General features: G+C 44.3%; 1 protein-coding gene across 1 annotated transcript in view; it reads left to right on the top strand.

Moving 5' to 3' along the window:
• The window catches only part of LOC116891124 (phospholipid-transporting ATPase FetA), a 110,060-nt gene that overhangs the window by 3,298 nt on the left and 91,330 nt on the right, over positions 1–15,432 (top strand). Inside the window, exon 2 of the mRNA XM_032891849.1 lies at positions 183–226. Within this exon, the coding sequence (XP_032747740.1) occupies positions 199–226 (28 nt within the window). The 5' untranslated portion in view covers positions 183–198. The remainder of the gene's footprint in view (positions 1–182; positions 227–15,432) is intronic.

Genomic DNA, 15,432 nt, shown 5'->3' with positions numbered 1-15,432 from the left:
AAACACATGCACATAATTTTAAATTAAAAATACTTAAAATCCCCATTTTAGTGAGAAACAAGATAACCCACATAAAGCACTGAGTAACGTGTCCAGCACACTAAATTTTTGCTGAATGGTAGGTATTATTATAACATCAGGATGCCAACTGACTGACAAAGCAGTTTTTGTTTCGTTCTTAGGTGGTGTTTCTCTGAGATGAAATACGTAAAAGCTTTTATTTCAGGTAAGTGATCAGCTCATATCAGTTGAAGTGCAGGGCTCAGCAAACAGTCCAGGTATTGTCCCAGCCTGCACTGTACCATGCTCTCACACAGTTTGTGCTTTCAGGACTTCTGTTAAAGCACCAAACTGACACCCTCCTAGAAACACCTTGTAAATTGGGATCTGCACTGGCTGCGGATGCGTCTAGCTCAGAGATGCCCTAGTTTCAATCACCAGTTGATCAGAATGGGGGAAATGATATTGTTTGCCAGGTGTGCTGGGACACATCTGTAAGCCCAAAATGTGGGAGGTGGACGAAGGATGATCAAGAATGTGGCCAATTTTACCAAAAGCGATCTACAATTCAATGCAATCCCCATCAAAATACCAATCCAATTCTTCAAAGAGTTAGACAGAACAATTTGCAAATTCATCTGGAATAACAAAAAACCCAGGATAGCTAAAACTATCCTCAACAATAAAAGGACTTCAGGGGGAATCACTATCCCTGACCTCAAGCAGTATTACAGAGCAATAGTGATAAAAACTGCATGGTATTGGTACAGAGACAGACAGATAGACCAATGGAACAGAATTGAAGACCCAGAAATGAACCCACACACCTATGGGCACTTGATTTTTTGACAAAGGAGCCAAAACCATCCAATGGAAAAAAAAGATAGCATTTTCAGCAAATGGTGCTGGTTCAACTGGAGGTCAACATGTATAAGAATGCAGATTGATCCATGCTTATCACCCTGTACAAAGCTTAAGTCCAAGTGGATCAAGGACCTCCCATCAAACCAGATACACTCAAACTAATAGAAGAAAAACTAGGGAATCATCTGGAACACATGGGCACTGGAAAAAATTTCCTGAACAAAACACCAATGGTTTATGCTCTAAGATCAAGAATCGACAAATGGGATCTCATAAAACTGCAAAGCTTCTGTAAGGCAAAGGACACTGTGGTTAGGACAAAATGGCAACCAACAGATTGGGAAAAGATCTTTACCAATCCTACAACAGATAGAGGCCTTATATCCAAAATATACAAAGAACTCAAGAAGTTAGACCGCAGGGAGACAAATAACCCTATTAAAAAATGGGGTTCAGAGCTACACAAAGAATTCAAAGCTGAGGAATGCCGAATGGCTGAGAAACACCTAAAGAAATGTTCAACATCTTTAGTCATCAGGGAAATGCAAATCAAAACAACCCTGAGATTTCACCTCACACCAGTGAGAATGGCTAAGATCAAAAACTCAGGTGACCTCAGATGCTGGTGAGGATGCGGAGAAAGAGGAACACTCCTCCATTGTTGGTGGGATTGCAGACTGGTACAACCATTCTGGAAATCAGTCTGGAGGTTCCTCAGAAAATTGGACATTGAACTGCCTGAGGATCCAGCTATACCTCTCTTGGGCATATACCCAAAAGATGCCCCAACATATAAAAAAGACATGTGCTCCACTATGTTCATAGTAGCCTTATTTATAATAGCCAGAAGCTGGAAAGAACCCAGATGCCCTTCAACAGAGGAATGGATACAGAAAATGTGGTACATCTACACACTGGAATATTACTCAGCTATCAAAAACAATGACTTTATGAAATTCGTAGGCAAGTGGTTGGAACTGGAAAATATCATCCTGAGTGAGGTAACCCAATCACATGGTATGCACTCATTGATAAGTGGCTATTAGCCCAAATGCTTGAATTACCCTAGATGCCTAGAACAAATGAAACTCAATACGGATGATCAAAATGTGAATGCTTCACTCCTTTAAAAGGGGAACAAGAATACCCTTGGCAGGGAATAGAGAGGCAAAATTAAAACAGACACAGAAGGAACACCCATTCAGAGCCTGCCCCACATGTGGCCCATACATATACAGCCACCCAATTAGACAAGATGGATGAAGCAAAGAAGTGCAGACCGACAGGAGCGGATGTAGATCGATCCTGAGAGACACAGCCAGAATACAGCAAATACAGAGGCGAATGCCAGCAGCAAACCACTGAACTGAGAATAGGAACTCCGTTGAAGGAATCAGAGAAAGAACTGGAAGAGCTTGAAGGGGCTTGAGACCTCATATGTACAACAATGCCAAGCAACCAGAGCTTCCAGGCACTAAGTCACTACCTAAAGACTATACATGGACTGACCCTGGACTCTGACCTCATAGGTAGCAATGAACAGCCTAGTAAGAGCACCAGTGGAAGGGAAGCCCTGGGTCCTGCTAAGACTGAACCCCCAGTGAACTAGATTGTTGGGGGGGGGGCGGCAAAGGGGAGGATGGGGAGGGAACACAAAAAAAAAAAAAAAAAAGAATCTGTGGCCACCCTGGGTGAGTTCTAGGTCAGCGTGAGCTACATGAGTCTTTGTCTAAAAAAACATATATATATATATATATATATATATATATATATATATATATATATATATATATTCAAGGCATTTGGTTAGGACTCAAACTTGATTTGCCTCTGACCTTGCCTGAAACTACTTTTGCTACAAAGGTAAGAGGGGAAAATTGCAGAATTGAACTTGAGGTTATTATTGATGGTATTAATTTGTACATGAGAGTACTGTTTAAGGGTACTTTTTTAAAATATTTTTTTAATCTTTATTAACTTGAGTATTTCTTATTTACATTTCAATTGTTATTCCCTTTCCCGGTTCCCAGGCCAACATCCCCCTAACCCCTCCCCATCTCCTTCTATATGGGCTTCCCCTCCCCATCCTCCCCCCATTACCACCCTTCCCCCAACAATCACCTTCACTGGGAGTTCAGTCTTGGCAGGACCAAGGGCTTCCCCTTCCACTGGTGCTCTTACTAGGCTATTCATTGCCACTTATGAGGTCAGAGTCCAGGGTCAGTCCATGTATAGTCTTTGGGTAGTGGCTTAGTCCCTGGAAGCTCTGGTTGGTTGGCATTGTTGTTCATATGGGGTCTCGAGCCTTAAGGATACTTTTTAGAGACAATAAAAGTGATGTTTAACCAAAGAGCTGAAGCACATGGATAATTTAATTCTGAACATTTGTAAGCAGAAAGCCATGCGATGATAGCCAGGATGAAAATATCTTTCACAAGGCTTAAGGCGAGCATGTTCCTAATCTTTGACCTACAAGGTAGACAGTAATCCAGCAACTATTGTTGAATGTATCTGTTTAACTGAGATTACAGAACATCTCTTCTTAGACAGTGTTTGCCTAACCCTAGCCATTGCTGGACTTGAGTTGTAAGAAGAAGGAAAATACAAGAGAAGTTATTGAAAGTCTCTGAGAGACATGCTGGAGAAGAGAAATTCCTGGAAGGGTTTGTGGATGGATAACATGGAGTAGAGTTCATTTGAGAATTAGGGCAGACAGGAAAGCTAAGATGTTCAAGGTTAGTGCTAAGGAAAAGTAAAGTGTTGATACTGTATTTGGTCGGCTGCCCGAGTAGTAGGCAGATGGATCAGCTGGATATTGGAGCTCAGGTCCCTGGAACATAACTCATAACTCAGTGGCCACCCTAGCTCCTGATGGAAGACAATCACAGAGAAGACTGAACACCACATCAAGTACTACATCCAAGGGCCAAGTGCTTGTTTGCCCCAATGCTAGCCAGCCTGGAAGAACTCAAGGTACAATTTAGGCAAACCCTACTACTGACCCTTCCTAGCCTTTCAAGGTTTCATTAAGAGTCAAGAGAAAGTATACGCATAAAGGAATTTATAAACAGAGCTGACCAGAAGTGGAACAGTTGTCTGGAGAGACTTTTTTCACTGCAAGTGTTTAAGCAGGATGAACATAGAGGGAAAACTACTCAGGGTAGATAAGTAAACTAGATAGCTCCCCCCAGTGCCTGACTCATTTCTGCAATTTCCAGAATCAGAGTGACCCTAAGAGGTCAGCAGATATCCAGAGTGACCTTAGCACGGGCATTCTTGGTAAACACAGAAGGCAATTCTGTGTTTTGTTATGTTTAAGACAAGGCTTCACTGTGTAGACCTGACTGGCCTGGAACTCTTCTGTGTAGACCAAGCTGGCTTCAGATCCACAGAGATGTACCTACCCCTGACTCCCAAGCACAAGAATTAAAGGGTTATACTGCCACGCCCAACTAGAAGGCAATTCTCAAATGGTTTCTTTTTAAACATGAGATTTAGTTTAATTTATGCATGCTCAATTTGATACCCTTGTGGACGTTTGTAGACTGGGAGCCTCACATGGGAGTGCCTTAGGCTCCCATTAGAAATGTACTGCTTTTTACTGTGAGCTACCACGTGAGGCTGAGTCCCCGAGTGTAGGAAGCTGGGCTAAGTTAGTCACAGAAGTGCCTCGCTCCATGGCTACCACATTGTAGCTAATGAAGTAGGGCAGCTAAGGATAATGTGCCTTTGGGTTGCTATTAGCTGAGAGACACACAGATCCCAGAGCTGATTTCCAGTATCAGCCAGATAATGTGCTTGTATTCTCTGTAGCAATTGTCTTAATGAATTTATCAGCAGGAGACATCATGTAGTGTGTGTTTTTTAGGGAGATTTTCCTTGGACTGTTATTTTAAATAAATCTACCTATCATGTTCATTCTTTCTTTAAAAAAACATTTCATTTATTATTTGTGTGTGTACACATGTATAAGGATCAACGAGCAGCTCTCGGGAATTGGTCCTTCTACGATGGGTTCCAGACACCAGGCTCACACAGCACAGTACTTTTTCCCACTGAACCGTCCTGCCCAGCCTGTGTCTACTCCTTACTCAGTCGTGTTTTTATAAAAACCTTCTCCCCTGGCCTGCTCTTCTCATAGGAGAACTGGAGGACAAGATTGGGAAGGGGTGGGAAGATGGGACTGGGAGGAGATTAAAGAGGGGAGCTGCAGTCAGGATGTAAAGTGAATAAATAAGGGAAAAATATAAAACAAAAAAATTCTTGATGAAAAAATCACAACCACAACCCTCTCCCCATTTAGAAGACTTAAGCAAACATGGCTCCAGTGACTACCTACAGTGGCAGAGAAGATAAAATGTTTACAAAGTTTATTCTGGAGAATAAAGTCAACAGAGTATTATGGGAGTTGGAGGACCAAAGTATTTCTGTCTGTGAGATTGTGGAAACTTCATTGAGAAGTCCCCAGAATTTCCACTGGCCTTTATAAGATAGCTTTGGAGGACGTGACATTACAACAGTCACATAGATGACAAAAATGCAGGACACATAGTGACCAGTTTGCATAAAGGTAAATAGTGGAAGAGACAGGTGTAAGAGTAGGTTGGGTACAAATCCAAGCATCTTGAATGTGAAGCTAACAACTGGGCCTCCCTGCTGCTAAGGCAGTTAGTGGTTACGGTACCACATGAGCTGTTGCTGCTCAGCCCTGCCTACCGTCTGAAGAATGCCTCCCTGCTGCTTTGCTTGTGTTTCTTCAACTTTTGACTGCTCGCTCTACTACTGTGTCCTGCGTAGGTTCCTACATTTGGGAGCATTGAGACCATTGCTGTATTTGACATAGCCTTACATATGAATTTTTGTCATTAGGAAAATGCAATTAAACCTTTTGAAATTCTATTTTACCCCATATAATAACAATAGTCTTAATATTTTTTAATTGAAAATAAAGCCACCATATGACTCAGGTACACCACCACCTAAAGGACTCTATGTCCTACCACAAAGATTCTGTCAAATCTGTGTTTATTATTACTACTCATGGGTCTGGACCCAGTCGAGGTGTCCATCAAATGAATGGACAATGAGAAGGGCATAGAAGCACCAGGAAGTTTCCTCCCGTGTAAAGAAAAGGTTAGAGTCAGTGCTGCTTGTAAAACAGTTTCCAGGGCAAGACACGCCCAGAAAAACAGCTGCCCTAATATATACAAATGGAGTAGCTTAGAGTAGAGCACGACCTGAACTCAACCTTTTGGTTTAGGTTTTAGTTTGGGGCAGCGGCTCACCGGAATGCCACCCCCAATTCGTGATGCTCTGATTCAAAGTTCCGGATGCTGGGGTTACAGGCATGCACCTCAGGCATATACCTTTTGTGTAACAATTTTCTCAGTTGTTAGAAACAGTTCGTTCTCACTGTCTTTGCTTTTCAGTGAACTGCAGTTAGCTTTATTAAGGTGACCATGAACTTCATCTTACTGAGTCCAGGGCCTCTTTATCTGGTTTCTCCTCTCCCAGGCCTCTCAGCTGGAACGAATGTCCTAGACCTTGTGCCAGCTCTCTCTTCCCAGCTGGTGATCTCTTGTCTTCCAAAGTCCTAAACATACTTACAGTGATATCAGAAGCAGAAAGTGAGACTCAAAGCCAGGAGAAAAATTAGTCCCTAGAAACGAGCTTAGAAGTAAGAGGAATAAAGAGAAAATAAGCGAAAGAAAGAAAGAGAGAAAGGAAGGAAGGAAGGAAGGAAGGAAGGAAGAAAGAAAGAAAGAAAGAAAGAAAGAAAGAAAGAAAGAAAAGAAAGAAAGAGAAGAGAAAGATCTGCCAGTTGAACAGTGAATAATTTTCCTTCCATGCTTCACAGTTAACGCAGTTGTAGAATGTGATGCTCTTCAATGTCATAGCAAACCAAGGTGTACCGGGAACTCTTGAGCCACCTGCCCCCAATATGTCCCTCCCTATGTTTATTCCTCTTGTTTCATACTTGCACCCAAACCACTGACAAAGCCAGTCAGCTTTAGGAGCTACCCTCGAATCATCCAGGTCTTGTCACCTTTATTTCATAGCCTAAGGTTCCTCTGCTATCATTTCTCACCCAGACTCCTGCAGGAACTTTCCAGTGTTACTGCCTCCTTTCTCTTTTGTCCTCATTTTCCCTCTCTGAGTCCTTATTATATAGAATAAAATAGAATGAAACCGGATGGTGTCTTTGTACTTAGATCAGCTTTTAGCTTTATTTTTTGAGACAGGGTCTCACTACATAGCTCTGGCTGTCCTGGAATTCATAGTGTAGGGCTGGCTGGCTTTGGACTCACAGAGACCCTCCTTCCTCTGCCTCCTAGGGATTAAAGGTGTGTGCCACTATGCCCAGCAGCCTTTAATTCTCTCATTGTCTTAGTTAGGGTTTTACTGCTGTGAACAGACACCATGACCAAGTCAAGTCTTATAAAGGACATTTAATTGGGGCTGGCTTACAGATCAGAGGTTTGGTCCATTATCATCAAGGTGGGAGCAGGGCAGCATCCAGGCAGGCACGGTGCAGGCAGACCTGAGAGTTCTACATCTTCATCTGCAGGCTACCAGCAGAATACTGGCTTCCAGACAGCTAGGACAAGGATATTAAAGCCCACGCCCACAGTGACACCTACTCCAGCGAGGCCACACCTACTCCAACAGGGCCACACCTTCTAATGGTGCCACTCCCTGGGCCAAACATATAGAAATCATCACACTCATCCTTTCTTACCTGTCTCAAACTCTTGTGGTGCTTCTCATAATAATCCCATAGTGAAGTCAGACTTCTGGCCAATCTTCTCATTGCTCAGCATGACCTGGTCTTTACCTACTTCTCTCTTTTTTAATGTTTTTTCTCTTTTTTTTAAAAAAAAAATTATTGGTTATTTTACTTATTTACATTTCAAATATTATCCCCCTTCCCAGTTTTCCCTCCAAAAACCCCCTATCCCACCCCTTCCTCCCTGCTTCTATGAAGGTACTCCCCCACCCACCCATCCATTCCCTTCTCACTGCCCTACATTTCCCTACACTGGGGCATCAAGTCTTCAAGGACCAAGGCCCTCCCCTCCCATTGATGCCAGATAAGGCCATTCTCTGCTACATATGCAGCTGGAGCTATGGGTCCCTCCATGTGTACTCTTTGGTTGGTGGTTTAGTCCCTGGGAGCTCTGGAGGGTCTGGTTGGTTGATATTGTTGTTCTTCCTATGGGTTTGCAAACCCCTTCAGCTCCTTCAGTCCTTCCCATAACTCCTCCATCAGGGTCCCCATGCTCAGTCTGATGGTTGGCTGCAAGCATCCACATCTGTATCAGTAAGACTCTGTCAAATCTGATTCCTGTTCTCAATGCTCTTGAGTTGCTGGCCCTTTCTCTGTACAAACACATCAAGCTTTATTTTGTCTCAGAGTTTTTAGCAGTTACTGCTGGTTTTCAGTTTGCCATGACCTTCCAGATCTCAGAGCTGTGCCTGTTGTCCTGTCATTCAGGTCTCATTTAAAGAACACTGATGACCCTCTCACCACAACCAACTGTTCCCTGGGACACTGCTCCATTATGCATATTCATAAAGCACTTTAGTGTTCAGAAGTAACTTCACTCAAACAGCAGCTGCACTGTTGGCAGAAGTTCGTCAGACCCCCTGTATACTGATAGCTACTAAAGAGCCCAGCCTGTTCGTTTGTTGAATAAGTAAATTCCACCTCCTCTTGTACTGCCATCGTCAACATGGGGAGCTCACTGTGCTACAGATTATTACAGTAGAACTGGTTGTTGTTGTTGTTGTTGTTGTTGTTGTTGTTCAGTACTGGGAACTAGACCCAGGGTTTTTATATGCTAGGAAACCCCTTACAACTGAGCTACACACCCAGCCTTTTTAAACTGTCATGTCGAGTCAGTCTCACTAAGCTGCTCATCCTCACGTTATCCTGCTCACCGTATAGTCCAGGTTATCCTAATCCTAATTCTCCTGCCTCCGTCTCCCAAGAAGCTGGACCACAGGCATGCACTGCCTGCAGTGACCACTTAACTTGCTTCCCTGTTCTCAGAAGCTTCCCCGATCCTCAATCCATCATTACGACACTCTAGTTTTCTTGAATTTTAATGTTCTTGTATATTAACAGTTGCCTGTTAAAGATCTTCAGTGACTTCTCACAGTATCGTCAGGTGGGCTGTTATAAGTGGTTTCTTCAACTATTCAAGGACCTACGTGAGATGGTAAAAATGAACATCATTCTAGCCCCTTCCATTCTAGCCTTTTCATGTTCCCTGTTGAATTGATCCAAGGACAAACTGAAAAAGGAGACAGGACAAAGCAGGAATGAGTATTCTTCTAAAGGATCCTTCCCCTCCTTCCTCCCTTCCCTCCTCCTCCCTCCCTCCCTCCCTCCTCCCTCCCTCCCTCCCTCCCTCCCCCTCCCTCCCTTCCTCCTCCTTCCCCCCCTCCCTTCTTCCTCCCCCCTCCCTCCTCCCTCCCTCCCTCCCTCCTCCCTCCCTCCTCCTCCCCTCCCTCCCTCCCTTCCTTCCTCCCCCCCTTCCTCCCTCCCTCCCTTCCCTCCCCCCTCCCTTCCCCCTTCCTCCCTTCCCCTCCCTCCATCCATCCCCCCTCCCTCCCTCCTCCCTTCCTCCCCCCTCCCTCCTCTCCCTCCCTCCCCTCCCTTCCTTCCTCCCTCCCTCCCTCCCCTCCCTCCTTCCCTCCCTCCCCTTCCTTCCCCCTCCCCTCCCTCCCTCCCTCCCTCCCCTTCCTTCCTCCTTCCCTCCCTTCCTCCCTTCCTTCCTCCCTCCCTTCCCTCCTCCCTCCTTTCCTCCCTCCCCTCCTTCCTTCCTCCTTTCCTTCCTTCCCTCCTTCCTTCCTTCCTTCCTCCTTCCTGTTTTGTGGAGCTGAGTATTAGACCCAGGACCTCATTCACACTAGGCAAGGGCTTTCCCACAGTATCCTTGGAAAAGACAGTTCTCTAAAAGACTATGGGATCTTTGAGGAAGAATGGGGGAGGTAAAGGAAAAAAAGGTTACGTTTGAAAGATTTTCTTCCCCAAATAATCCAGCTGTGAGAAGCTGGGGCTGTAACTCAGGTCAGGTGGAACACTTGTCTGGGATATACAAGACCCCTCGAGGGTCCCCTGCATTGCGGAACAATGAGAACTTTGAAGTTTTAACCATTTATTTCCTTTGACTATGAAACACAGAGCAACAAACAAGAAAACAAAACTGTAGACATAAGCTGACTGACATGGACAGAGCAGTGGCACACAAAGGACAATCAGTAGAGTTGGGGGGGACACCAGAGAGGGAAGAGATGCAGATGTCCCCCCAAAGGGACCCAGAACAAGGCTCCCCCAGTGGGAGCCAGAGAGGAAGCGGAAGTTTCCTGGCCTCCTCCTGACCCTAGGAGATTTTGCTGCATCCAGCCCTCCTCCTTCGGGTTTCTAAAAGTCTAGACCAAACCAGAAACAAAACCGAAACAAGAAAAAGAACTTCATAGGTACAAGAAACTTGTCGTTGCTTTGGGTCATGTGTTTTGTCACAGCAATGACAATCCTACTACACCGTTGACTTTTAAAGTTCCTAAGTTTAAGAAGTCTTTGCTGTTAGACGTTGTGAGCGGCATACGGAGTGAGTAGCTAACAAAGATAGGGAACTCTGGCAGATTTCTGGCTCTGCCTTATAAATGGCTCTCTGGTATTTCCTTTCCTTTTCTTTGTATATGTTTATGCTACATGAAATAGGCAAACATTTTGCTTTTGCTAAGATTCTGTGGAGAGACTCAGGATGGGAAACTTGATCTCTGGGGTGACTGAATTAGGTTTGGTAGATAGATATGGCGTATAGCTCAACCAGAGGCCTGAGGAGACTTTATGGCTTTAAACATTGACTTCTTAAGAAAATACAGCTCTTATTCTAGTCAATCAGTGATGGGCACGTCTGCTTCTGTGAGAGCTCTTTAGATTCTCAAAAGCACTTGAGCCTGCCAGGAGTTTGCTCATTTGCAGTCTCCTCTGCTCATGCCTTCGTGTTGAAGAGCCTCCTCCTGCATGAGACAGATGTACTCACCGAGAGCCTAGCACCGCAGCAGCCGCGGCTGCACTCTGCCGTACTCGGGTAGGGCATGTCGTTAGTGCCAGCACGCATAGTTCATTGCCATACCCCGTTGTGCTTATATTTCATCTAGCTTTCAGACCGAGACACACACAAGCTTGGAGACCTGCCCATAGAGCCTTCCTCCCAGTTTTTTACTTGGTAAATTATTCAGTTGTTTGAGTATAACTAGGAGGGGTCGAGGACCACCGGCAGCAGTCACAGTGGTGGCTGAGTTGAAGTTGGTCTGCAGTAGTCTGCAGTATGGTCCAGTTAGAAGACTTTAGGCTACTGGTTCATCCATGTCCTCTTCCCATCCCTAAGTTTCAGATCATCTTCATTTCTATTTTATGAATTCAGACCAGGGTCTGGCCAGCCGGGGCCTGTGAGTCCAAGGTAGATCAGACTTACTTCTTCCTCTGGATTCTGACATCTGAATTAGAGAGCTTGCAAGGCTCCTGCAATGGCTTCTGTAGTCTACTGTTATTCCTTGACTTCAGTAGCTTTTTTAATAACTCTAATGTTTTTCAAAATAGTTTTAGGTGACAACTGCCCCCTACCTATACTTATTAATTAAAGGGAAAATGGTTCACAGTAGAGCCTGAACTAGTGATGGTTCACATCACTAGCAGCAAGGTATCGAGAGCATGTTCAGCCTTACATTGTGTACTAGAAAGGGCACATCAGACAAGTCAGACACATTCAACAAAATGGGCTGGCAAGATGCCTGAATGGGTAAAGACTTTTGCTGCCAAGCTCGACCACCTGAGTTCAATCCCTGACATCCACTTGGTGGAAAGAGAAAACTAATGTCTACCATATGTTGTTCCCTGACCCTTTTTTAAAAACTGAGTAGTGCTCTTCAAAAGTGTCAAAGTTCAAAGCAAGGAAAGAGTGAGTGACAGTCACAAGTTAAAGAGGACCTAAGAGATGTCATGGCTAAACACCATGTGAGATTCCAGACCAGCCCGTAACCAAAAAATATAGTAGAAAGGGCAAACCAGAAACCCCCTGTAAACCTCAGTGAGCAGTGGCATCCCAAGGTGCTCTTCTTTCTTTGTTGAGTGCTCTGTGGTTACGTAAGGCTCTAGCAGAAGGCTAAGGCACATAAGGAACATATGGAAATTCTCTGTACTATTTTTGCAACTCTTCCATAAGTTATCTGAAGTAAGACATTTTTTGAAAGCACAGTGACAGGACTGGCAAGATGGCTCAGCAGATAAAGACGCTCGCCATCAAGCCTGACAGTCTGAGCTCAGTCCATGGTACCCACATGGTAGAAGGAGAGAACTAAGCTACACAATGGCCTCTGACCTCCACAGAACGAACAGAGGCATGCGCATGCATGCTCACTCACACACACATGTGTGCGCACACACGCACACATGTCACAAACACTATTTAAAAACCACAGCAACTGATTAGACATTTTAAAGCTATTTAAAAATTGTTCTACTTCAGCCTTTTCCATTTTTGTTATTATATACTGAGTTGATGTAAAGTGTTGACAGCTATGTAAGTCGTAGAGTAGTGACACAGGCATATGAGCAGCTTGAAGCTTTCTGTCCACCCTGTCCCCACCCCTCTCCATACCTCGGTCCTGAATTGCCTATTTTTTATTTCCATACTTTTCCTTATGGGTTTATCTTAATATATTTGGCATATACCTCTAATGATATACTTTTTTATGATATTTAAATTTAGTAAGTAAAATAATAACTTTATATGTTCTTCTTCCACTTAACCTTTATTTTATGTACATTAGTGTTTTGGCTGCATTTATGTCTGTGTGAGGATGTCAGATCCCCCGGAACTGAAGTTACAGACAGTTGTGAGCTGCCATGTGGGTGCTGGGAATTGAACTCAGACTCTCTAGAAGAACAGCCAATGCTTTTTAAACACTGAGCTGTCTCTCCAGTCCCAACCTTATATAGTCCTCTGTGATTTATTTCTTCCTAATTGGACTCATGAGCTTATCAGTTGATGTATATAACTGTGGTTCACTCATTTTAGTGCTATATAACTTTCCACTGTATGATCAGACTGTAGTTTACTTTTTTCTCTTTGTTGTTGTTTGGCTTGTGGTTTGAATGAGAATGTCCTGCATAGACTCCGGTGTTGAGTGCTTGGTTCCCAATTGGTGGAGCTGTTTGGGTAGACTTGGGAGGCACGGCCTTGTTGGAAGAGATGTGTTGAGTTTGCTCTTGGCATCCTGGTTCATGATTAAAGTCCTCAGCTTCCTGTTTCAGCTATGATGCCTGCCCATTGACGTATTACCCTGCCATTGTGGTGGTTATGGGCTTTTATCCATGGAACTCAAAACCCAAATAAGCCCTTCCTTTTATAAACTGGTCATGGTGTTTATCACAGCTGTGGAAAAGTAACTGATAAAGGGGCTCATTGTGTTGTAGCGTAGGCTGGCCTGGGACTTGCTCTGTAGCTCAGCTAGCCTCAAACTCAGAGATCCCCCTGCCTCTGCCATCTGCTAGAGGAAAGAATGCAGTACCATTCTTAGCCATAAGTTTGATCATTGTTGTCTTGTCATCATGATTTTGTAAGACAGGGTTTCTCTGTGTTGCCTTGGCTGTCCTGGAATTTGCCCTGTAGACCAGACTGGCCTTGAATTCAGGGATCTGCTTGCATCTGTCTCCCAAGCACTGGGATTAAAAGGTGTGTACCACCACCATCCGGCTATAAATTACTTCTTGGTTCTACCCTTTATGGTCATTTGATGGCTTCTGGTTGTGCTGTTAGGAGCATCTGTTTCAGATATTGCTGTATATAACATTGAGTTTTGCTATATTACCTCGAAGTGGACTTGGTGACTTGCAGATTCTGTGTTTTATCAGCTTTATTAAATAAGGCCAAATTAGTTTTCCAGAGTGGTTGTCTGAATTTCTGTTGTTTTGTTTTGAACTTGGAAATTGAATCTAGAGCCTCACACATGGCAGGGAGATGGTTAATACTGTCAACTGGACGGGATCTGGGCTCTCCAGTCATCCCTGGGAGGGGTTATCTAGGCTAGGGTAATGAGGCAGGAAAACCTACCTTAAATGTGTGGCCCATTCCTCAGGCTCAGGTCCTGGGCGGAATAACAGGGGACGCATGCTAACCTAACCACAAGCAGCGCCCTTTGCTGACTGCAGGCATAGACTAGCCACCACGGCGGCTCTGCCATAACGCACTGTCCTTGTACCGTGAGCCAAACACATTCTCTCCTTACGCTGTGCGCACCCTTCTTATTTTTTATTGAGACAGAGACCCATTAAGTTGCTTGGATTGACTTAGTGCTCACTGTGTAATCTCACTGTGGGCTGCTTTGAACTTCCAGTCCTCCTGCTTTAGTTAGACTCCTACGTAGCTATAATTACAGGCCTATGCCATCAGGGCTGGCATGGTTGTTCAATTTTTAATACTACCAACAATATCTATGTTCCAGTTTCACTTTCTCCCTAACACAATAATTTTAGACAATAATATTTTTCCTAATGTGGTACATGTAAATCAAAATTTTAAACTATTGTTACTTGTTGAATGAGTATTTTGTGCAAAGCATTGTGTCAGACAATGACGGTTCAACTGGAGCCAGGCACTCACCCAGGCTGAGCATGCGTTGTGTTAGACTGCAGCTAACTGGAAAGAAGATTGAAGCTGTTAAGCTAGAGGAAAAACGAAAGAAGGTGAGGGGGAGAAATGGATTCCGGGGAAAAACAGGAGGAGATGGATAGTCTTACAGTCCTTCTTACTCAGCCTCATAATGGAGACCAGTAATGTGTTTTGTTTTTAATTATCCCCAAGCATCTCTGACAAACTTATTCCTGAATTGCCTTCCATGCTGCTTCTATCAAATCTACTTCTTCATTTTTAAAAATCATTCACAAAAGAAATTAATCATGAACTGGTTAATAGCATAGACATGAATTAGTAGCAGACTACAGTAAAACCCACATTTCCAGCCCCTTGTCCGTTTTTGTTCCCTCTCTTCCTGTTTTCTTCCAGGACCCATTTCTCCCTTCTCCCTTCACATTCTTTCATTTTTCCTCTAACTTAACAGCCTCGGTTTTCTTAATGACTGCAGTGTAATACGATTCACACTCAGATAGAGTGAGCGCCTGGCTCCAGCTGAACAGTCATTCCCGAGGCTGCTCCAGGCTGCTTGCTGCACGACCCCCTCAGTGTGCACTGTCCATGGTGCTTCTCCCACTGTGCTCTCACAGGGTTAGAGAGCCACCAGACTTCAGACCATCCCACTATTTAGTTATATAACGTTAGCTACATGTGTATATGTGTCGTGTGTGTGCGAGGGTGTGTGTGTGTGTGTGTGTGTGTGTGTGTGAGGGTGTGTGCATGCGAGGGTGTGTGTGTGGGGGGGTGTGTGTGCATGCGGGGGTGTGTGTGCGTGTGTGTGGGTGTGTGTCTGTGGGGTGTGTGTGTGGGGGTGTGTGTGTGTGTGTGTTGGTGGTTGTGTGGGTGGTTGGTGTGGGTGTGT

The sequence above is a fragment of the Rattus rattus genome, chromosome 1, assembly GCF_011064425.1.
Source record: "Rattus rattus isolate New Zealand chromosome 1, Rrattus_CSIRO_v1, whole genome shotgun sequence".
Classification (NCBI taxonomy): Eukaryota; Metazoa; Chordata; class Mammalia; order Rodentia; family Muridae; genus Rattus; species Rattus rattus.
This window is presented reverse-complemented; position numbering and strand designations above follow the sequence as displayed.